Here is a 24,801-nt window from a genome sequence, read left to right as displayed (position 1 = left end):
TATGCCGCCATCCATGCCCTGAGCAGATCGTCCTTGAACCTTTTCCCGTGATCAGTTTCCAGCATATTGTCCACAAAAGTATCAAAGCCGTCAAATTCATTTAGGTTAAGAATATAGTGGCCGGGGACTTTCCTCAGTTTGTTGCCATTCTCTTCCATGTGCCTGGCCCAAAGCATGCTTTTATGGTTCTGGCCGAGAAGTCCTTCGCCTGGCTGCATATTATCCGGAACGAAATTTCCACGAATGTCTTTTTCTTCTCTTGCCATCGTCCGAAGTTCTTCACTGTGAATATCCATAGGCGTAGGTGACACAGGAGAGTCATCCATTGGTATTGTATCAGAAAGATTGTAAGGCCCTGGGTGTGGTCTCGTTAGTGAAATAGTAGGAGAACCAGACTGTGTAGGTTCATGTTCCAAACTCATGTAATGAAGTTCAGATATATGACCCAGATATATGACATGTTTTTGTGGGGGGAGATTTGGTGGTGTTATGACAACAGGATTGTTGTTCTCACGGCTACTAGATATAATGACAATTTCCATCCGGAGCATTTCGGCAGCCGTCGAATTGATTCATCGATAGCTTGCTGTAAATTGATAAAGTCAATCATGGCTTCAGCTGAAGAAAAAGGCCTTGAATTCATTAAATACTTAGTAAACGAACTTGAATCAATGGGCTCGCTGGCTTTTTTCTTTCGACACTTTTCCTCTTGTACAGACAAAGATGTTATGTCATTAACGGAGAATCATTTCTCTTCGTCAGCTCCATCCAGGTTATACGCAACCTTATACCGGTATCTAGATTTCTTTACTGCTATGACAGTTCCCTCGACAGCGTTTGGCACCGATATTTTTCGTCCTCCTCGCTTTACTCCCTTATCTTTGCCTTTGACCAGAACGTAGACTTGATCTCCGACCTTGTACGTACTTGGTGGTTTCTTGCCTAGACGTCTTTTGATCATCCGCTCGGCTGCTGATTTGGAAGCTCCTTTTGCCTTCTTCCTGATGGCTTCAGCAGCTTCTCGAAAAGCGTCAACTTCCGCAACCGTGGATTGTTCAATCATTACCTAGAGAAAGAAGATACTAGCTGTTTGTATTTTTATTTTAATTATTGGCCACTCACTATTTCATTAAAACCTTTCCGCATGGCCGTCAACGCGTATTGTATGTATGTGAGGTTTAGGCCTTTGATATATGAATTTCAAATCCTTGCCATGCTTTGGGTATTGATCCTTACCTAATTCATTTGAAGTAAGGGAGAGTGGTGCAATTGATGATAGACCTAATGTGTAGATATCCTAGATAACAGAGCAAGCCGTTTGTTCATTACGATGCGTATATCTACATAAATGTAAATATTAATGACAAAGGTGTAGGCTCTAAAAAAATTATAGAAATGAATATTTTGGCCTGACCCGGGATCGAACCCGACGGTTCATGAAAGGGTCCTCCGGTTCTATCCTAGGTCAGGCCTAATACGGTACTCATTTTTAAAATATCATTATATCTAGGAACCTAATTTTTGCTCCAGAGACTAGGTTTATAGACAAAAATGATGGGCGGGCAAAGTTGGTAATGCTGACATGTTCGTGGCAAAAATGTATAGCAGGCTCTATTTGCTTACATTCTGAGATGATGTGTGCATGTCCTGACTAAAAAAAATATACACTTTTTACTTAGGCCTTTTCATGTATTTTGCCGTTTTTGATGAGGTAGGACCCGACCTTTGTAGTATTGTACCCAGGATTTCTATTGTGATTGCACCCATTGATGTACCAGTTTTCGGTTTCATAATAGAAACCAGAAAGGGGGCTTGACTCTAGAACTTTCAAAAAAGGGGGCTCCAATTCCTAGTCCATTTCATGGGTCCCTCCGAAAGTCACTGGTCTGCAAAGTAGTATTATTTCGACCATTTCCCCTTTGAAAAAAGGCCGGTGTCTTTATTCAGATCTATCGACAATGGGGTTCACTACCGATGAATATGCTCACCGTTAAAGGCTTCGTGCGGAGAAGAGTTATATATTCGATCGTATATGGATAATTGGTCCACCCAATTCAACGACCCGCCCTGTTGGCACATTTCCGTTTGGTCGAACTTCAGCTTTTCCTTCCAGGTTTGATGAGATCTCTCGATCTGAAAGCAGAATAACGATGTTTTAGAAATCCTCGTAAATTAGGTATTGCAATATTACAGGTGTGCAAGGGATCGTAGTCCCCTGCAGACATAGTTCGATAACAACAGAATCCACTGCGAATCATCGATCGACAGTCATTGGTCTCTTGACATGCGGCTTATTCAGTTTGCGAACAATATACCCGGACTACGGCTCCGGGGGGCGATCATCCATGTCACACCGGTTTTCAACAGGTGTGTTACTGAGGATGACTCAGCTAATTTCAAAGGACATGACTAAAGACTGGGCCGGCAGCTGCACTGGGGTTTACACTGTTCTGGTACCGCCATAGGAATGTTATCAGTGGGAAAATGCCAATTTTTTGTCAAAAATAATAATTTGAGTGTTGTGAAAATTAGAGGCACGACCGACCGCAGAGCAGCTATGAATAACACTCTAGTTCAAAAATACTTTCGACGCAGTATGGGTTCAAGTTCAGCTAAAAGGGAAATCAATTTTAAAACCGTAAACATTCTGACTTGTATCAAGTGGGCCAAGCTTTAGAAACTCGGAAGAAGAATATTTCATACCTTTCCTTGTGCCTGTGGGTAGTAGTATGGTCTACTTCGTATCATTTTTACCTGAAGGAGGTTGGTCAACGTTGAAACGGCTTTCTTGAACTCCCCACCTTGATCACAAAGTAACATTTTTGGACTTCCGTGCTCAACAAATATTTTGAAGAGTTCTTCTGCGACACCTTGCGAAGATTTGCCTTTTAGAGCACGTAACCACACAAAACGAGAGAAAACATCGAGCACTGACAACACATATTTGAATTCTATGTCGTCAATTTCCACCGGCATGACTGTAAAGTCTACAAGGTCAATGTGAACCTTTTCCATAATTTGGTTTGCTCGGACTGAGCGTAGAGGGGCCTTGTTTGAAAACACCGGTTTTCGTCTTTGGTGAGCCTGAATCTTTTCGAGATGTCTGCTGACAAGCCGTTCTCCCATGCCGCAATATTGTTCCAAAATCTTTATTGAGAGTTTCCTGGCGCCTAATCCTTCACAAGCACGGAAATAAAAATCAACAATGTCTGCCTCTTCCAATTGCCTTGGTACAATTCTGTGAGTTTTTATATCAACAATTCTTTCTTCTTCCATGCCAGTCAGAGGATTTTTTGTCTTTAGAATCAAATAATTCCCAGACTGACGCTTTCGATAGGCCTTTTTCTCAACCACCGATATTGCTTCTTTCCACTTCTTGTCGTCATGCAAGTATCGAAACAACAGATCATACACTTCATCATCCAGGGGCCAGACCGTTCGATTTCTTGTATTCGATTTACTCTGAAAGACAGAAAACAACAGGATAACAAAAAAATTTAAGTCTTTTGGCAATAGTTTTCCTGTTTCGCCGATATATTATGCCTTCCAGCTTTCGAAGGAAATCCCGTATGGATCTTAGCTGCATCTGACAAGAGTGGAGAGCAAGATGAGGACCAGGAGAACAGCAGATATGGTTCGGATCCTCATGGCCTGGTTCAGAACTGTACTCAAAACCTTTTGTCTGATCTGTCCAACTCATTCTGCTGTCAGATAATTTCAATTTCTCCCGGTTTTCCTTTTGGAAACATGTAGCTCCCTGAAAGAAGGGGGGGGGGGGACTTCGGCGTGTTAACTCATATCCGAATATCTGAGTTTATTACTAAGCTTTTAGTTGGTCGGTTTGACTGTAATGCGAAAATAGGTGTCTGCCGGGGAACCCCGGTGCATGTGGGCCCTAGAAAACCTTAAAGTGACCCTTTGGGCCCAAACAGATTGAAGGAAGGTGCCAAAAATGTGATGTTATCAGATACTGTCAACATGGGTGCAAAACTGAGGGTCTATGATTGAGTGTGCTTCACGAAGAGATATATATGTCAAAATCTCCATAGGGCTCTGTGGAAGGTGACAAAAGTGGCAAAAAATTATTTTGTCCCCTTGTCAAGGGCTACATGGGCAACCTGGCTTGAAAAGGGAGATGATAAAGGAATTTCGGTGTATTAAATAACACGAGCGGAATGGAACAAACTAAAATGTGGATCGGCAACTGGCCGGAACGAAACAATTATACTTATTTATTGCCGGTGTAGAAGTTTTAAATGACCTAGGAAAAATATGTCCAGTGTGATAGGAAAAGATGTCCTGGGAACAAATGTCCTATGTACAATAGCCTGGCATTGTTAAGGGTTTGGGTCAGGGTTAGTTGTATAATGAACCAAGCGGCTTATTCCGTCAATTAATATAGAACCGGACGAATTTTCCAGGGGGACATTTTTTACTTTTACACCGGCTCTCAATAGCCCTGTACATCTGTATATATTGATAAGGGTTGCAGTTTGGATTGGTGACATAACGACTCACAAAGGAACACCGCGGCTTAACCCGTCACGACTTACTACCCCGGATATTTTACCCAGGGGTACACTTAAAACTGTTACACCGGTTAAATATTAGGCCTTGCGTACCAATTTCCCATGTACATGCAGCTACAAAGTTCAGTAATTAGGTCTGTGGCTTTATTTTTCAACTTATGTAGACTTTTTGATAGTCTTTACGTAATGTTATGATTTCGTTTTTTTGTTTTTTTCTATTCTGTTCCGTAAAAAATACTACATTTTTCATTTCGTTCCGTTCCGGTAAAAATCACTACCCGAAAAGCGATTTAGCATTCTAGACATATGACATTACCTGCCACTTGCGCCCTAGCACTGGAAGGGCAACTAAATTACTTGAGTAGGGCAAATAAGCCTATATCGATTCAAAGAACTCTCAAATTGACATGTCATTAAGTCATAGGCATATTGAACTTTCAAATCAGCAGTGGCACCGGGTCAAGCGGGAACACTAGCCCGGCCCCAGATCATCTGCCAGAGAAAAATTAGGCATGGTCCAGACCTTGGGTCCAGATGATCACTGCTGGGCGGGACATTTCACACAGGCCAAAACGCAACATTTTCCCTCTACTTTGCCAACGCCGATTTTCTATCACATTGAGTAAAGCAACGGGATCCCCATGGCATATCAGCACACACTGCGTGCGTATGTCCCTACATGCTAATATTATCACGTCCCGATCCAGCCTACACCTGTAAAAGCCCAGCACATGTAGCCTATAGGTCAAACTGTTCTACATGGAAGCACTGACCACTGAGCGGCGCCTGATGAGACGAGATATACATTGTATATCGTTACTAACAAAATGAAAAAAAGCTTTCATCTTGCCTACTAGTACTGCCTACCTTTTCATCAGTCTGTTCGTCGCTATCACCACACTTGCCATCTTTTAAAACAGCGTAAAAAAGCGCAAGATAAAAATACGGCAGCTACGGCAGCAGATTAGTGCCATAAAAAATAAAATATTATCTCGTTATTACGAGATCTTTTCTCGTTATAACGCGATGTTATCTCGTTATTACGAGATCTTTTCTCGTTATTACGCGATCTTTTCTCGTTGTTACGAGATCTTTTCTCGTTATTACGAGATGTTATCTCGTTATTACGCGATGTTTTTCTTGTTATTGCACGATGTCTTTCTCGTTATTACGAGATCTTTTCTCGTTATTACGTGATATTGGAATAAACACGTGCACCCATCAGGGAGAGTGGAGAAGTAAGCAAGTTAGGTAAGTTTAGCTTTATGCCGTTACATCTTCTAAAGACCCATTGCCCTTTACGGCCGCATGGTCTTGGCGAGGGTCAGGCGAAACAGCGGCTTCGATGTTGCTGCAGGCAGTGTATTGCGTCATGGCATTTCCATTCAGTATAGGCCTGATGCTGACCAGTGTACTGAATACACGCATTGTCTTAGGTTTTTCAACGGTTATTCCCGGTAGTGGTTAGCTGTAGGCGGGCAAAGAAGCGGCACATGGCAAGAGCCTTTGTTATGATAGAGGGGTGGGAGTCAATTTCCCCTTGACAATCCCCCGGACCATTGCACCCACCCCTTCCCCGACGAGTTATTTCCCCCAAAACCCTCACGCCAGAGGGCGACTAAGGGGATTGAGTTGTTCGCACCATGGGGAATTGCGTGCGTGTGCGTGAAGGGGGGGGGGTTGTTCTAGAATTATCCGGGGTGCGAAGTGTGTCGTAAAAACGATAGCTTTTGTACATCATGTTCATGGATTCTATTAGGCCAAATCAGCCGACTTCTGCTTGTCCTGGAACCACCCCAACATCTTTGAAATTCTGCTGATGTCGACGAAGTTTCAGTGGAAAGTATTAACTATATAGGCCTATAAGATGGTATTTGAGCACGTTGTACACAGGTGGCTTATGATGAAATGCGAAATGCGAAATAAACCAGCGAAATGGTGAAATAGCGAAATGACCAAACGAATGACCTTAAATTGGATCCCCTACAATACCACCGGTGACTCCCTCAATCCAGCATTCCGAGCTTTGTCGGAAATACCCGAGCAATTCAACATACCGGTAGATATCTTCGCGGGAGATACCGGTGTGACAGCGGATATAGTCCCCCTGGAGTCATAGTCCGGTAGCATTGTATTTGACCAATTAAGCAGCATGATCTATTGTACCGCTAACCCTAACCAAAACATTTAGCAATGCGGACTATTGTTACACGGACTATCAGCCCTAGGACTACTATCCCCGTCACACCGGTCTAGGTCCCTCACTGCATGCCGCCACTGCCGTGGCCCCAATTTAGTAGGCCTATGACAAGATATTTATATATATATATAGTTTATTTATCGTACTCTTGTACATTTTACAGTATTGTGCATTGTGCGCTTACAAGAAAAGGTGCATTGAACAAGACTATTTGTACAACCTTGTGCCAGGGCCCTCCCCTTCAACTCTGTGCACAGTGCAAGACCTTAGCCCCCCCCCCCCCCCCTGGTCCCATCCTCTCAGTCTCATAACAATCTCTCAGTCTAAGTTTTTGCCTTGGCCAACTCAATGCAAAAAGTGCAAGTGATTTTCACGAATGCAGTCAAAGAACATCCCAAAAGAACATCCTAACAGCCCTACCCAACCCCCTCCCCCAGCCCCCCCCCCCCGCGAACGCCAGCCATTTAGCCTTCAAAAACCCCTCTCAGTACAAATGTTTAGCTGTAACATTTTTAAGTCCATCACAACAAAAGCATGTGGAGCAGGTGCGACAGGGATAGTAGTCCTAGTGTTGATAGTCCGGGTGACAATAGGCCCGCATTGTCAAAGGTTTGGTTAGGGTTAGTGGTATGATACTGGTATAATAGATCGTGCGGCTTAATCCGTCATATACAATGCTACCCGGACTATGGCTCCAGGGTGACTATATCCACTGTCACACCGGCCCGAGATGCATAGCATGACACAGACATATTAAGGCATTAGACAAGGATTTTGGGTGGGTTATGAGCCAGGGGCAACTGAAAGGGGCCCTCCTTACATGGCAAGTTCCGTGCTCCAAAGCCAAATCCAAAGGTTTGAGGTCAGTGTAAAGCCCCATTAAAAATTTATTTATCACCCTTTCCATCTAGTCCATTAATCAGTTCTCAATAGTGCAAAAAAAGAGCCCGGAATCTTTCAGTACAAATTTTTCTCGCGGCCTGCATGGAATCGGAGTGACCATGTCCTTTTTTCTCGCGGCCGGCACGGAATCGGTCCGACCGGAATCGGACAAAAAAAATATCCTGTTGTCATTTCGCCACTGGTTTATTTCGCATCTCATCATAAGCCCACAGGTTATACCCCCTTGGCTCACGATTTTGGATCAAATACTGAGTCGCTTTTCGTTTTTCCTTCCCTTACATGCAGTTGGATGTACATGTAGTCACAGGGCATGAAATAAACGAAGGCCATGAGGCCAGTGGCCTTTGATGCCCACCAACTTGCATTGGTGCCCTACTCCTCAAATTCCCTTTGCTTTGTTCAAGGCCAGTTTTTCTATTCTAAATGTATTAGAAAAGTGCCCCACTGAAGAAAAAGTTGCAAATTGGCCTTGCCCTCACTAAAACCTATTCCATGACCTGACTGCTGGTCGCTAACCGAAACTAGGCGCTTAGCGAAAATAATTTTGACCGAATTAATACTTTTAGATATGGATGCACTGGAAGAGTTCCTAAATGGGCGGGGCCTGCAGAATGTGGTGGTCAAATTTAGGGAAGATAAGGTAAGAAGCGATCGTCTCATTCTTATCATGAATAACAGGTCAGGAGGATTCTCGCTTTCAGCGTGACGCGTTTCATGGAGACTTGACGCGAGGCGATTGTCTGATAGACCAGAAAATGGACAACACCATTAGATTGGTATTCATTCAAGCTGAGGGTCTGACCAATATTGTAATTACGGGTCCTTGACAATTTACAACATTTCAGTTTTCTCAAGAGTGCACTTTTTGAAAACCCCTAGAGTACAACTTTGATTTTCTTAATGATATTGTATCATACATGTAAACCAGATTGTTCTGCTACGTGAGGATTAGAGCAAGAATTGCATTGACGGTGCCATATTGAACGAGAAGGCCAAACCTACACTCGAATGACGTTTCACCCAATTGTCACCGGCTTAAAGAGGCACAGTATGGTTTGTTGCAGATCTGACGATCTTAAACGTTCTCCAATCACTTTCATTGGAACCTAAAGGTCAAATATCACAAAAATACTAGTTAGGCCTAATCGTAATTGTTGAGAAATTGAAGAAAAGTATCGAATTTCCCGATATAACCTTACGATTTTCGGTAAAATCACTTTTAAACCCCCAAATTTGGACCGGCGTCCGCCATGTTTCCGAACATGACTTGAGAAAATAGTTCTTTTATTAGCCACCAGGTGCAACGGAAGTGACGTCATCTGTTAATTTTGCATTTGGAATCACACTGGAATTTGCCTAGAATTGGAGATGTTTCTGTCGCATTCAGGTCAAATGAAATGTAATTGGAATGTAAATTTGTAAACTTTGAACGGATATGTCATCTGAAATACTTACCGATGCCTTGGAGGCTCTAGCTTTCAAGAGAACTGTTAGAATCTTCCCATAACAGATAAATCCGTCATCATACCCGCGGTTGAAATAGTACATGTATTGTGGGGTTTCTCAATGGAAATGACGCAACACTGTGACTGTTTTAAGATTGGAGTATATCGTACAGATATAGCAACGAATATGGGTGTCCGAATTTGCCGCGAACAACGATGTGTGGACAAGTGTCGTTGTGATTTCACAAAATAACAGATGACGTCATCAGTCTCCAAATCTCCGGAAACTACCGAACATTCACGAAGCTCAGGAGAGGGTGATTGTGTTACACTGGTTTCGACAGGTCTGGAATTAGGAAGGAGAAACTTGATAAAAATACGGGCAGAACAAATCGGTCATCCGAGATTAATTTATTCTCATTACTAGCGAAGTGGCGCAACCCTGGTCGCTACGATTTCGCAAGATTTACCAAATCTGCAAGATTTCCCAAATTGCGAATTTTTAATGCCCCCTAATTAATAAATCCCCCGATTTCTGTCACTACCTCACAATTGCGCAATACTTAGTACCTGATCACATAAAAATCGCTTATTTTCAACAATGGAACCGAATTTCAAAAAATGATCTATTGGAGCGTTATTTTGACATGAATATCTTTCATTTAAACCTAACTTGTATTTTTGTGATATTTGACCTTTAAACCGTATATGCAGATATTACTCCTATGAGTGTCCGGTCCGAGAAATTTTAGTTGAAAATATTGACAGGTAGTTTTTGGGCAAGTTGTAGATCTACACAAGATACCTTTGCAGCATGGCTCGTTACGCGACGTCATGACGTCATTCGTGTACATTTTACATTGCGGCTAACTGGTATTAAGCGCCATTTTGAATCTAATACTGTGCCCCTTTAATTATGATGCATTTCAATGAGTTTGTGGCGTCATTCCCGTTAACGTTGTCGTTCCCGTTATGATCTTAACCTCACTAATATTTGAAGTCAGTTCAAGACACGTCACAGCCCTTACTCTCCTCTCCAGCGTACTATTCAAAGATGTGAGTCTTGTGAACATTTAGAAAGTTGTGAATGACCCCTTAGCCGATTGCACCAAACGGGAAATATGACGCGGTCTACAATGCATAATTTGCATATATAAATTTTATTTGCTCGCTACAACACCTTCTCGCACAGGTACAGTAAAGCGTTCAACCTGTCCCAGATAAAATCAATGGTTTAAGTATTTTTGACATTTCAGATTGATCATCAAGTCATTTTACTGATGACAGATGCGGACCTGAAGGAGTACGTCGAATTCTACGGTGATCGTTTAGCGGTGACCAACTACTGTTGTCGACTGATAGCCAGGACTAAGGAAAAAGCTGAAATTAAAGAGAGGTCATGATGACGCCGATATGGAAGCGGACGACCAAGCTGGCGAAAAAACAACCAGGGTAAAACTGTCATCCATGCATACATGTGGCAATTCTAATGCAAAAAAACAAACATGCGGTTTGTTGAGATTGGTTGGCTGAATCGAGTATCTGATGCAGGTATCCTAAAGCAGGTACGCTCCAGATGCGGTGGCGGAACGAGAAAGGTCCGTGTAGACAAATGTATGACGTCTGCTGACCTTCTCAGCATTGCCAAAGCCCTTTTCTTTCCGGGAGGTAAATCGGCGCAAGGAGGGGAAGAAGAATATCAGTTTTCCATGATGGACTTCAAGGAAAATGAATTGGACTCCTCCGACACCGTTGGACAGTTGTATGAAAAAACTAAATTACCAATGATGCGATTTTACCTTGCTACTTGTCATATTGTAGATAAGTCTAAGAAAATGAAGGATGAAAAATCTAGTGACTCCGTCAGAAAATGTGATCTGTTAGAGTACCCGCCAAATGTGGCAGCTAATGTAGTTATACCTAACGATGAGCAAGATATAGAGGTTCAGTTTGGCCCATTCGGTGATATTGACGATACCTTTTCAGTCACTTTACCACTCGCCTCTCTGCATAGCACCCCGACCAGTAGTGCTGTACCCAAGGCTTCAGCTGCACTGGGCTCAGCGCTAGGTTCAGTCAGTCCACTGGGGTCTTTCGAATATTCAGTTGACGACAGTGTCACAGTGCCCTACCAGCCAATTACAACCAGTAGCGCTGTACCCAGGGCTTCATTCGTCACCACATTGCCATCTACAATAACATCGCCAGACATGCCAGACTTCCTTCCAGATTTATTACATGTGCCTGATATACACCCACGACCTGAGGTTCCGATTTTCAGCCCGACACGTGCTGACCAGTTGTTGATCAGACGAGGCTTTACCTTGGAAGACCTCGTAGAAGCATTCGTCAAAAGTTCCGGACCTGGGTAAAGGGGAGGAACTTTATGTAAGGCGACTGTTGCCTAATGGTGATATCGAAGCTGCGGCTGACATGAGCGGGGTCTTACGAGACACAGTATCAGAATTCTGGGAAGAGTTTTATAAAACATGCACCATGGGCACTAGCTGCAAGGTACCCTTTTTGCGCCATGATTTTGATCATTCCAAGTGGAAGGCTATCGCCAGGATCTTGATGGTGGGATATGAAGCCGTTGGGTACTTTCCGATTCAGCTAGCATCCACATTTATGAAGCAGGTGCCTTCGCAGTCGCTAAAACCTGAGGAAGAAGAGAGCCTGTTGAACGACTACCTAAGGTTCCTGCCATCATCTGAAAGGGAAAGTGTCGAAAAAGCACTAGCGAACTTCGAGTCAGTTGATACCGATGATCTCGTTGAGATATATGATGATCACAAAGTCCGGAGAGTACCAAGTGAAAAGAACCTTCGGTCAACCATGATGGAACTAGCGGAGAAAGAACTTCTTCAAGAACCAATGTTCGTCATCGATTGTTGGCGTGAAGAAATAAGGGGAAATCTGAGAATATGTAAGATTGATGATATCTACCAGAGAGCAAGGCCAACCGCAAAAAAAGTTAATAAACTTATATCATTCCCGGAGAATATGACAAATGCTCAAAGGGATGTATCAAAGTTCCTGACGAAACTGGTGAAAGATATGGGGGACGAGCATTTGCGCCAATTCCTAAGGTTTGTTACTGGATCCGATATCATTTGTACCGAGAAAATAGAGGTATCATTTTCTGTCTTAGCTGGGCTCGCCCGCCGCCCCGTTGCACATACCTGTTCTGGTCTTCTTGAACTCCCCGTTGACTACAATAGCTATCCAGAATTCCGTAATGAATTTTTGGAGATGCTGAATAGCAACGTGTGGGTAATGGACTTTGTATAGCCGATTCTACCAAACTTGCTCTAAACTGTCGCAAGAACGCTAATCTCATGCCCCCTATTTTTTGCGATCGGTAGTGTTTTTAGACATTTTATCATTCCTTGTCATAACTTTCTTCTGGAGATGTGGTTCCCTGAATTGGTAATGACGCGTGCATTGAGATTATGACGATATTATTTGTTTTGTGTAAGCTGACTTTTTTACTGTCAATGATGTGTGTGCCTAATACGAAGTTTTCGAAATCGACCGGTGTGATGTTTTTGAGTGTTTCTGTTTTTGAGTGTTTCCCCTCATTGTTTGGGAACGCTCAAAAATAGATTGACAAGTTTTTCTGTGTATCCCCCCTATTGAAAAGTCGTGGTCTCTCTAGCTGCCTATTGTTTGGAAACACTGACACATGGGGAACAACCACAGATGTTACACCGGTAGTCATTAATTTCATCATTCTGTTTAAGTTAGTTGTTAGTTTTTTTTTTACTGGAAAAGTAATGATGTGTGTTTTTGATGATGTTGAAATCGGCGGGTAGACGATTTGTTATTTTTGTAAGCATTTTCACAATAATCGTGTTGTGTGCATAATACGAAGTTGTCGAATTCGATGGGTAGTTATTAATTTTATCATCCTCTTTCGTTAGTTTTATGTACATTGTAAGGTTACTGAAATATCAGTGATGTGCGTTTTTGATGTTGTTGAAATCGGCGGGTAGAAGACTTGTTATTTTGTGTCAAACATTTTTCTAATGTACGTCAAGTTAATGATGTATGCATATTAACCGTACAATAGTGCATATAGCGAAGTTGTCCAAATCGACAGGTAAATAGTCGACTATTCATTTATCATTCTGTTTTGTAAAGTTTTTACTGGAATGATAATGATGTGCGTTTTTGATGATGTCGACTTTTTATTTTTTGTAAGCATTTTCTCTATAATGGTATATTATAAAAAGTTGTCCAAATCGGCAGGTAGTCGACTTTAAATTCCGTTTTTCTGTTTTTGTTCGGTTTTTACTGGAAAGGTGATGATGAGTGTTTTGATTTGAGCTTTTCGAAATCAGTGGGTATGTGTAGTCGACTTGTTGCGTATATTTGATACTACCATTATTGGTATTATTTGAAATGTTGTAGAATTCGGCGGGCAGATAATCGACATGTGCATTAAGATGGGGTAGGCCAGTACATTGTATAATTCTAGTATAATCCGCGGCCAGTTGATAATATCTTATCACATCTCTGTGTGTGCAATATTGTGCAATATTCTAAAATACCTTGGTACCGTAAAGTCAACTTTTAAATGGAAAATGCATAAGCCTCGTTCTGAGAGCGGAGTGTTTTGGACACGCAACCAAGATGCTCTACCAAAGTTCCCTCGGGTTGCACTAAAATGTGGAAACCATGCACACGTCACGTCAATGGAATTTCAGCTCACTTCAGAAGTTTGAGGCTCTCAAAACACTGCTTCAAACACAAATCAGCCAAGGAAGCATCAACCACACTAAGTTTTTTAATGAGCACTACACATATTTGCCGAGAAAAACGCTCCAAATAGCCCATTTGCGCGGATTTTAGCATCACTTGAGCGAGCCGATGCGGACTTCCTATGCGCGCTGTACAAAATGTACATGTCTCATTTTCTGTAACGTTGCCGTAACATAATGTAAACAACGGCGCTACCGGCGCTCCGGCCGGGCCGGCGATGGATGGAATTTGCCAAATTCGCACATATTCAAGTTATTTTCGTGGCCTATCTTTTTAAGTTTGAGGTATTTTAGAATAGAAATTGAACCCTCGGCTTCGGACCTTTGTTGAGTTACCAAGACACTCGAGGGTGGAGCTAAAATACAGTCCAAACCCGAGCCGATAGGCGAGGGTTTGGACGAAATTTTAGCTCCACCCGAGAGTGTCTTGGTAACTCAACCAAGGTCCTCCGCCTCGGGTTCAATTCCTTAAACATAACGATGTCTTAGGTTATTACTCCAAGATGTAATTCAAAAACGATTTGTTTATTCAAATAAATTCAATGATTAATTTTGACAGTCGTCTAATTTGCTGGTAGATTTATAATCAACACGTGACAACAGTCTCTACAAAAGGACCATCGTTCCCTCATATATCATGAGGTTACATAGACTGATAAACAATCACAGGACACATGTATGACACCTTGTAGGTAAATCCCATTTGAATTATGACGGTTTGCAGGGGCGGATCCATGCTCTGAGAAAAGAGGGGGCACACATGATACATGTACTTCGTATTGAAATTTCCTGGTCAATTGCAAAGAAATCCTTTTGAAGTCAATAGTCGTGAAGTCAATAGTCAATAATCCACCAAAAACCCGGGGTTCTTGTGCGTACACATATTTATTGCCGTGTCTAATAAACCCGTGTTTGAAAACCCCGTGTCCATTAGACCCGTCAAGCTTGCCGGGGCTAAAATAGACCCGCCTTTCAGATTGGTGGAACCGCAATAAGCTCGGCTTGCTGATTGCATACATAAAAAAACACAGGAGAACCTACGAATTAGATAAGATATAATTTACATTCTAATTGTCGTTGACAGTACATACAGGGTTTGATTATAAGGATATAAAATTCACTTACAAAAATAAGTAACATTTCTAACAAACAACAATGACATGGTATTAAAGATACCAACAATTAGTTACATAACATTAGGAAGGAGGGCATACTCTTTTAATCCTGCTGAGATGAATTTGGCTAGCAAAATCATTTCATGCTTCTTCTTTGAATTGAATAAACTAGTCAAACCTCGGTCATCAGGGTGCTTAGCATACTTAGCTTCCTTAAACTCTCGACGTAAATGTTCAATCGCTGGGCATTTGAAAATGAAATTGAACTCATTTCCAATACTTCTAAGTTCACACTTTGTACAAATCCTTTCATAGACAAGGGTTGTGCTGTTTTTCCTGGAATTCATTGGTAACTTGTTGTACTTGTTCTGAAATCAAGTACCGCGAAGCCGCAGGCGCGACCTCTCTTACCGGGTTTAGTGCTAATGAAATGGAGAAAATAGGTGTAAACGCAAGGTGGGCTTATTTCAAACACGGGTTAGACACGGGTTTCAAAAACCGACCAATTTGGGATAGGTGGAACCACGACTAATAATTTCATGGTCAATTTCAAGGATTTTTTCAGAAATAGAGGGGGCATGGGCCGGCTGTGCCCCCCCCCTTGGATCCGCGCCTGGTTTGATACAAATTTGCACAACATCCTCACTACTCATACTGGCACATCGCCAAATTGAACCGGTAGAAACTGATGCAGTGACAACTTGCAAATCTGGTCCAAATACATGTACCTCGTTTATCCACACTGTCTCCGTTAATCTTGCCCTAATCAATTATTCATACTCACATCAATCGTGATCACGAATTTAAAAGATATTAATGATTACTATCCAAAATCTTGTTCCAAACTTACATGTATGTAAACAAACTTCCAAAGATCGTAGATCTGAATCACTCAAAGCATAGCAAAATGTACATAGAACGTACTGAACAATGTACGTAATGTAAAACGAATCATGTGTATTGAACACTGCACTGAGGCAACTAGGAAAGCTACTGGCTATGCTGGCAGCTTGATAGTGAAGAGGGTGGAGGAAATTTACCATAAATTCATCACAGATCATATTTTAGACAATTCACTTCAAGTGATGCACAAAACAGGGACTTTGGTGTATTCCTTAGAGGTCGGCCAGAATGCAATTCCTCAGATTAGTATATAGATCGACAGCTTCGTAACGACTCACTGGAGGAAGCCAACCATTGATATCCATGTACAAGACGCATAAGTCAAAGACGTCTCTGTCACACGGATAATGTCCTCGAAATCTGCACTCACTTTTACAAACCGTGATTTTAGCATTTCCAACCGGGATGAGGAGGTCACTGGCATTGTATAAGTGGGGTACAGAATACATAACAACTGGTCTTCCACTTGGAGCATTATTGTTCCTTTTCCGAGAGATAATGTGTGTATTCCACAAATGAACGACCTCGTCTAACTCGTCCTGAAAGGAAATGCAAATCTATCAGCTGATTAGTTTTTTGTTGGCTGAGCCTCTCAGTCGTTTTTCATCGGACTATGTCGGAATTGTGTTGCTGATGGTACGGTCAGAGCCTAGGCCCTGCTCTAATCGTTCTCTACACAATTAACCTATCGGGATCAGGATTTTAAAGATTTTGCATCCTTCTCAAATGTATGACTGCAGTACAGTCCTCGGGTGACACTGGACATTTTTTTTCTTCAGCCCTTGTATATGATCGTAATATCGCATGTTGTCCCAAAACTAGTATAGGCTATGCATGCGCACCCGCATTTCGTAGGCCAACTTATACTGCGACATAGTCTGAAAGTGGTCCCCTTCACAATCGATATTAACAGATGAAAAGGGGTTGCTCCCACGTTGAATATATACACTCTTGTTAGAAATAAGGGTTCTTCAGCCTCTGAAGCGGGATGGGCATTTTTCTTACCGGGAAGCCGGGACAGGTACCCCCCGTTTCCCCCTCATTTAGGTTCGATTTGGGGGATTTAACTCAACGTGTTGGCATACATTTCCTGTGTTTAGAATAACTGTGAATACTAAAACTGTGGATGACCGAGGTCCAGGCAAGATGTCAGATCATTTTGGCGGCATTTATCTGCCGGCCAGTGTACTAACAGATAAACGCCGCCTAGTTTCGCATACTAGTAATCAAACAATGAAGATGACTTGGAGTTCATGAAGTGCAACTTACCTGTAAGACATTCATGAAACAGAACTGAACCAACGACGTATCAAGAAAGTCACCAGAGAAACATCCATCCTCTTTCATTTGTCGCAGCATTAGGATCCAATTCTCAGCACTCTGGCGTCTTAGGATACCCCACCATGATTCGATTCTCTGATTATGACAACTTTTACCGTAGTAAAAACTGTTCTCTCCTGCAAGGAATGTTTGCATGTGTGCAACGTGTCCATTTTCAGTTCCCATGTCAGCACGTGCCTTTACTGGGCAACCGTGTCTTGATTCAACAGTTTCCATATAGTACCCGGCAATAACTCGTGGGTCACTGCTGGTAGAATAAACTTCCAGCCAAATTATGTTTCGAGAGAAGCCATCTATACACACATTGATACAAAGACCGTACCGTTTCAACTTGTCATATGAATCAAAATGCCATACAAAATTTGGGCCTCGTGAAAAGTATTCCCTGCGAATCATCCTTCTGCTAGAGCGTAATCGTACACCAAAAGGAGCCGAACTTCCTCCAGAGAAACAACATAACCGCGCTGCACACATCGTAGATGCATCCACCTGTATCCATGGATGTCCCCGCCTTGTTGTAGCAATGCTTCGATGTATGCTGCTACCTCGCGCAAATCAGACTTGTTTTTCCTACGGTACAGTCCAAGTACACGTAACACACGATGCAACGTACGTTTGCTTATGGTAATGTCATGGTTACCTGCTAGTGCAGCAAGAATTTCACCATTGTTCAGTCCAAGATTGAAATAGAACCGTACAAGAAGTTCCCTCATATTAGGCATGTTATGACACGAAGATGGTATATGGGTCAATAAATTACGGACCTTTCCCGCGCTTGATCCTGAGCTTTAATCCTCGATGTTGCGTGTGTAGCCCTGTCAAGTTATACATGTATTGGTCAGTGGTGTCCTCTGAGAGAAGGGGAACTAACTAAAAGTTCATCTCTGAGCTCTCCTGCTGGGGGAGATTTGTATGTTAGGTGGACCCTCAAGAGACCAGATTTCCTATTTATCATTCCGTATTAAATCCTCAAAATCAACCTTATACAATATACATCTTCCGTTTGGCAATGGTTCATCCCCTTCTCTAAGCACTGGGCATCACTGGCACGGCATCATTTTCTTCTGGTTGATCATACTTTTGGGGAGATTTGCTCCTAAAACATTTCACATGTGGGTTGCGAAGTTCTTTGTTTGGCTCCGAGGCCAAATGTAGCATGTATTACATGTATGTTGTGGTTTTGTGCACGTATAGTGGCAAAATATAGATCTGATGATAGTTCCAATTCATTCCGTTGTTCGGTTCTTGTAGTATACTAGTCGCATAACAATAGTTGTCCGAGGCCCTACTCCCCAGACGCAACTTACGTGCCCCGTCCCCCCCCCCCCCCCGACGAGAGGACCGTCATGCAGTTCTCCCGTGTTACACGTGCACTTTCGCATCTCGTAATAACGAGAAAAGATCTCGTAATAACGAGAAAAGATCTCGTAATAACGAGATAACATCTCGTAATAACGAGAAAAGATCGCGTAATAACGAGAAAAGATCTCGTAATAACGAGATAACATCGCGTAATAACGAGAAAAGATCTCGTAATAACGAGATAACATCGCGTAATAACGAGAAAAGATCTCGTAATAACGAGATAACATCGCGTAATAACGAGAAAAGATCTCGTAATAACAAGGAAAGATCGCGTAATAACGAGATAACATCGCGTAATAACGAGAAAAGATCTCGTAATAACGAGATAATATTTAATTTTTTATATTTTTTATGGCACTAATCTGCTGCCGTATAAAAAAGCAGATTCAACGCAAACAGATTCATTTTCACTGAACACGTGCCTCAATGCTTCGTTGAATTAGATGCCACTGCCCTCTTGCGTTAAGGACAGTAATCGCACTTTCAACGAAGGGGTAACATCGAAGGGTTGAAACTTTCATCGAAGGGTTGCTTACAACGAAGCCCCGGTACACACGCCCACCTGGAATATCATATTGAAGAGGGATACTTGCTATAAATATATAAGACCTATAAATGTTAGACCTGTTATTTAGGTCTGCACAGGGTAATGGTTGTAGATGGTGTTACTTACTCCTTTTTTGTCTCGTAGACAGGACATGATCTGCTGAAGATTTCTTCGTCATATTCATCGTCACACGGCTCGTAATCCACGATCACCTTCTTTGTTATAAGCTTAGTTTTCCTTACTGGCTTTAACACCATTTCTTCCTTGACGGATGGCTTCAGTTCAATGTTGCAGCACCAGTGGCTTTGTCCCTCCTCATTTCTAAATTAGCCAAACAAGTGAGTATAATAATAGCTTAGTACATTGATTTACCAGTAAACACAATATTCTATGAAATATAAATATTCAATAATCTCTAGGACCCGACATGCTGATCAGCGTCGTTGGTGGAGCCCAATGTTACTGGATTCTGCGTTAATAATAGATATGGGATTATTGCTTTTCCAAATGAAATAATCAGTTTATCAGAATAAATGTGTAGTTCAATGAACCGGCACTTACTTTTCTGAGCATGCCTGATATAAAATAGCTGCAATGGTGGTCAAAATGAGTAGCTTCATGATGGGTTGGTCTCTTGTCTTTACTGAGATGTTGGGAATAGATAATACAGCGCAAACCGAGCAGCGTGAAATGAATATAATAACAGTTATTTCGGTGGTTTGATTGTAGGTCTGGGACGGAAATGACAACATGACAGTTCCATATGGCATGGGACAAAAGGAATAACCAAACATGGCCACGTGGGAAAATTATCTCTGTTCCTGCGGAAACCATGAAATGGATCACCGAACGCCACTTACGTTTTTATCATGGCTTTATCAAACTATGTCACTCAACGGCGTATAAAGTATTTTGATAGGAGAATGCAAACAAATACTGGGAAAGCACTGCTGCTGTACGTACCTACTCAAACAATTATGGTTCAAAGGTGTACTCGGGGTTGATTTAAAAGGAGAAAGCCCCAGTAACATGTATTACTTTAGTTTAAAAAAACACTTTTTTGATGAAACCGAAGATATCTGGGACATTCGAATATTAAAATTGCTCGGTAGTTTTAATAGTAGGGAGATTTCGCCACGCCGTCCGAGAATGCATCTCGTTCCCGATCTCGTTCTCGGAATCACTGAATATGGTTTTCGCATTCCCGAATCAAGAATCAGATGTGACTGACGTCACTGGCATAGGGCAGCGCTAACGTTTTTCTGCGTCGTTATGGTGAGATATACGTCATTGCAGTCATTCGTGTCAAAATGACGGCTGATCTCAGACGTCTTGGACATTTTGCTTTTGAAGACGACGAATTAATGCCGTTTATGCATGAAATACCTTTTTTTGAGGACACTGGAGATAGAGAGAGTACATTTAACCCAAATTTGCCAAGATTCGACTTAGAACGATTGAATGATGTACAGAGCCAATACAAATTCAAGTTCAAATCAAGCGATGAAATACGTCAACTTGTCAATGTGCTACGCATTTCTCCACTAGTGACGCGCCGTAATCGCTGCGAGGTGCAGGGAGACAATTACGGTGCCCTTTGTCATATTTGTGTGTACCTAAGACGGATGGTATTTTCCAATAGGCTCAGTGATACGGAAGAACTTATCGGAAGGCCGACTTCAGTTATATCATACGCGAAACTGTAGATTACGTCCAACGTGTACGCCAAACGTTCCACCAGCACCCAGTTGGTGCAATATTTACATGATATTGGTGAGAAACTGGATAAGGGGGACCAGGTTGATGCAGTATATCTTGACTTTAGTAAAGCTTTTGATAAAGTGCCGCATCTTTTACTTATCCATAAGCTACAGAGCTTTGGTATCAATGGCAGACTGTTGAGGTTGTTTTCTGGTTATCTTACCGGTAGAAAACAAAGGGTTGGTATGCATGGTGTTTTCTCCTCTATCAAGAGTGTATCTTCTGGTGTCCCACAGGGTTCCATTCTTGGGCCACTGTTGTTTTTACCCCTCAGCCCATAAAGGCTAGAGGGGTATTGTCGAGGCGTTCGCCGTCTGTCTGTCTGTCCGTCTGTCTGTCGGGCCGTCTGTCCGTTGATCTCGTTTCCGGAGCATATATCCGTAACCATAAATGCTGGGCATTTCATCTCTGGGTGGTTTGAAGGTATTATGGTACCATTGTGCCTTTTGGTAGTTTTGACGGTTTTCGACCTACACTTGGCCCCAGGGGGCGCTTCATGCAAAAAACTACTTTTGGCTATATCTCATGAATTATGCTAGCTAGAATCATGATATGTTTACTGAGGACAGTACTCATGAGACTACATCACATAATACCCGGGTTTTTGATTTGACCTACTTTTCAAGGTCACAGGGGTCAAGTAGCGTAAAATTGACCATCAGTGGTTTCCGGAACATATATCCGTAACCATAAATGCTAGGCATTTCATCTCTGGGTGGTTTGAAGGTCTTATGGTACCATTGTGCCTTTTGGCAGTTTTGACGGTTTTCGACCAACACTTGGCCCCAGGGGGCGCTTTATGCGAAAAACTACTTTTGGCTATATCTCATGAATTATGCTAGCTTGAATCATGATATTTTTATTAAGGACAGTACTCATGCGACTTCATCACATAATACCCGGGTTTTTGATTTGACCTACTTTTCAAGGTCACAGCGGTCAAATAGCGTAAATTGACCATCAGTGGTTTACGGAACATATATCCGTAACCATAAATGCTAGGCATTTCATCTCTGGGTGGTTTGAAGGTCTTATGATACCATTGTGTCTTTTGGCAGGTTTGACGGTTTTCAACCTACACTTGGCCCCAGGTGGCGCTTTATGCGAAAAACTACTTTTGACTATATCTCATGAATTATGCTAGCTTGAATCATGATATTTTTACTGAGGACAGTACTCATGAGACTACATCACATAATACCCGGGTTTTTGATTTGACCTACTTTTCAAGGTCACAGCGGTCAAATAGCGTAAATTGACCATCAGTGGTTTCCGGAGCATATATCCGTAACCATAAATGCTAGGCATTTCATCTCTGGGTGGTTTGAAGGTCTTATGGTACCATTGTGCGTTTTGGCAGTTTCGACGGTTTTCGACCTACACTTGGCCCCAGGGGGCGCTTCATGCAAAAACTACTTTTGGCTTTATCTCAGGAATTATGCTAGCTAAAATCATGATTTTTTTAATGAGGACAGACAGCACTCATAACACTACATCACTAATACCCGGGTTTTTGATTTGACCTACTTTTCAAGGTCACAGGGGTCAAATAACGTAAATTGACCATCAGTGGTTTCCGGAGCATGTACTTAGAGATAGAAGTTTGAACATTTTCTTCGTCATCGGCCATTGTTTCGAGATCGAGTTGGGGTTTGAGGAGGAATACTCTATCATCAGGATGGTTTGTGTTGACGAAAACCACTTGTCTTGACAATTTTCTCATTGGTATACTTAGTAAGATGTAACTTGCTTCTTGTGCGCTCATTTCAACAGCATTCAAGATCTTGTTGCCTACTGATCGCAGTTGTTGCCTTATTGAATCGTTACCTTTGAAAGCTTCTTGAGCGGCCTTCCGTATCAACTCACTCATTCCTCTTTGGCCTTTGGTGACATATGCTGCTACATACATTGCACACGCATACACATTTGTGATATACTATATATCATGGTTCGGTCTCCAGGCCTTCGGCAGGATAGGGTTGTAAGCGTTGACTCTGATCTCCCATGGGCTTCTTTTCAAGAAGATTGTTGTCGTCTTCAGAGATGATTGAATAGCTTGGATGTATGTGTCTTCATCTAAATTGAGTCGTTGGAGGAAGTCATCGAAGCTGATTTGTTCACCCATGTCCATCTCCTTCAGGCCTTGTTGAATATTTTTCCAAGTATCTTTGAGTTTTTTGATGTCAAGTATCTCATCTGGGATTAAAGGCTCCAATATCATTGTTCTTCTCATAGGCGGTAGTGGGTAATTGAAACGGTCGCGGGAGTCTATTGCTGCAAACTCCATACTGATAGGAAACCTTGGTGTCAGACAAAGTCAGGATCTCAGGAGTCAACCGTCGCGGGAGTCTATTGCTGCAAACTCCACACAAATACTAGTACGCAACATGCAGTCTGACAGTGACAAGGTTAGAATCTTGGGAGTCAACCGTCGCATTACTCTAATCATGCAAACTTTATGCAAGTACGAGACCTCAAAGTCAGAATCTCACACCCATAACAACTTCCTCATCTTTGACACCAAGCCAAATAGTCAACGAGACAATCGATTTCCATCAATTTCAAGGAAAATGTCTTGGACGATCGTATTAATATTCATGGCTCGCTGCGATGCTCAATATGGTATTCTTCGAATCGGTTTCTGTCAATTTCGGAGAAAACTGTTCCATCAAATTCATTTTTGGTATGTTCCGTATGTTTCAGGTGACTAGAGAAAAGTTCTTCGCCTATATCTCACAAACGCTGCTACTTACAATCATTCAGTTTTTATTATAGCTTCACCCCACATATATAATACTCATGCACCTTTATCAATTCACTTATTTCCTGTTGTCAAATAGTACAAATTCCCTGTTATTTGTCAATGGTGAAGCCTCCAACCATTACTGATAGTCCACTAAGGGGCCATTCATTTAGTACGTACGCACATTTTCCCGATTTTCAGGACCCCCTACCCCCCCCCCCCCCTGTACGCAAAAAAATTGTAGAAATGTACAGGAAAATGTACAGCGTACACAAATGACACCCTAAATTCTTGACCCCCCTCCCCCGTGAGATGCGTACGTACTAAATGAATGGCCCTTAAGCCCACTTCACCATTCTCCTCCCCTCGACCTTCATCAGCTGAGGGGTTATGCTCGCTTTTCGATGCTATTTTTATTGTATGTTAATGATTTGCCTGAAGTCGTGAATATTGATACCAAGATGTCACTTTTTGCAGATGATTCAAAGCTGTATAGAGTAATTAAATCGGTTCAAGACGATATTGAGAAGGTAGCCATTTGGTGTAAGAAGTGAGGAATGACCTTAAATGCCCCCAAGTGTCAAGTAGTGAGTTTCACCAGAAGGGTTAATCCCCGTGTCTACTATTACAACATCAATGGCAAAGTTTTGGCAAATTTGAACGAGGTCAGGGACCTTGGTGTTGTTGTGAGCAGCGACCTGACTTTCTCTTCTCACATTAATGCTATTGTTAAGAAAGCCAACCAGACTTGGGCTACGGTGAGGCGGGTCTTCGATAAGAGAAATAATCCTAGGTTGATGCGTCCTCTTTTCGAGTCTCTAATCATGTCTAAACTCGAATATAATACTGTGTCCTGGGATCCCCTCACAAAAGACAACTTGACTAAAATTGAGCGTGTTCAACGCCGGGCAACTAGGCACATGCTCGGCGACCAACTGAGCTATAAGGACAGGCTTTTAGCCCTCAACATAGCGCCACTCTCACACTGGCGAGAAATGTCAGATTTGTCATTTTTAGCTCACCTGTCAGGTGAGCTAATACGATACCGCGGCGTCTGGCGTCCGTCGTCGTCGTCGTCGTCGTCGTCCGTCGTTAACTTTTGACAAAATCGTGGCACGTTTCTTAACCGCTTGACCCAGAGAGTTCATACTTGGTGTGTGGGTACCCCTAGGCAAGACCTTCCTTC

At 42.2% G+C, this 24,801-nt stretch overlaps 2 protein-coding genes across 5 annotated transcripts in view; both read right to left on the bottom strand.

The window, feature by feature from the left end:
* LOC135486891 (uncharacterized) overlaps nt 1–19,850 on the bottom strand; it is a 41,012-nt gene extending 21,162 nt beyond the window's left edge. Inside the window, exons 1-2 of the mRNA XM_064770045.1 lie at nt 19,673–19,850; nt 19,238–19,432 (exon numbers count right to left, since the gene is read on the bottom strand). Coding sequence (XP_064626115.1) covers nt 19,238–19,432; nt 19,673–19,731 — 254 coding nt within the window. The 5' untranslated portion in view covers nt 19,732–19,850. The remainder of the gene's footprint in view (nt 1–19,237; nt 19,433–19,672) is intronic.
* The window catches only part of LOC135485889 (elongator complex protein 3), a 680,015-nt gene that overhangs the window by 98,050 nt on the left and 557,164 nt on the right, over nt 1–24,801 (bottom strand). The window lies entirely within an intron of this gene.

This window comes from Lineus longissimus, chromosome 4 (genome assembly GCF_910592395.1).
Source record: "Lineus longissimus chromosome 4, tnLinLong1.2, whole genome shotgun sequence".
In the NCBI taxonomy this organism is placed as follows: domain Eukaryota; kingdom Metazoa; phylum Nemertea; class Pilidiophora; order Heteronemertea; family Lineidae; genus Lineus; species Lineus longissimus.
Note: the sequence above shows the minus strand (reverse complement) of the source record. Positions and strands in the feature narration are given on the sequence as shown.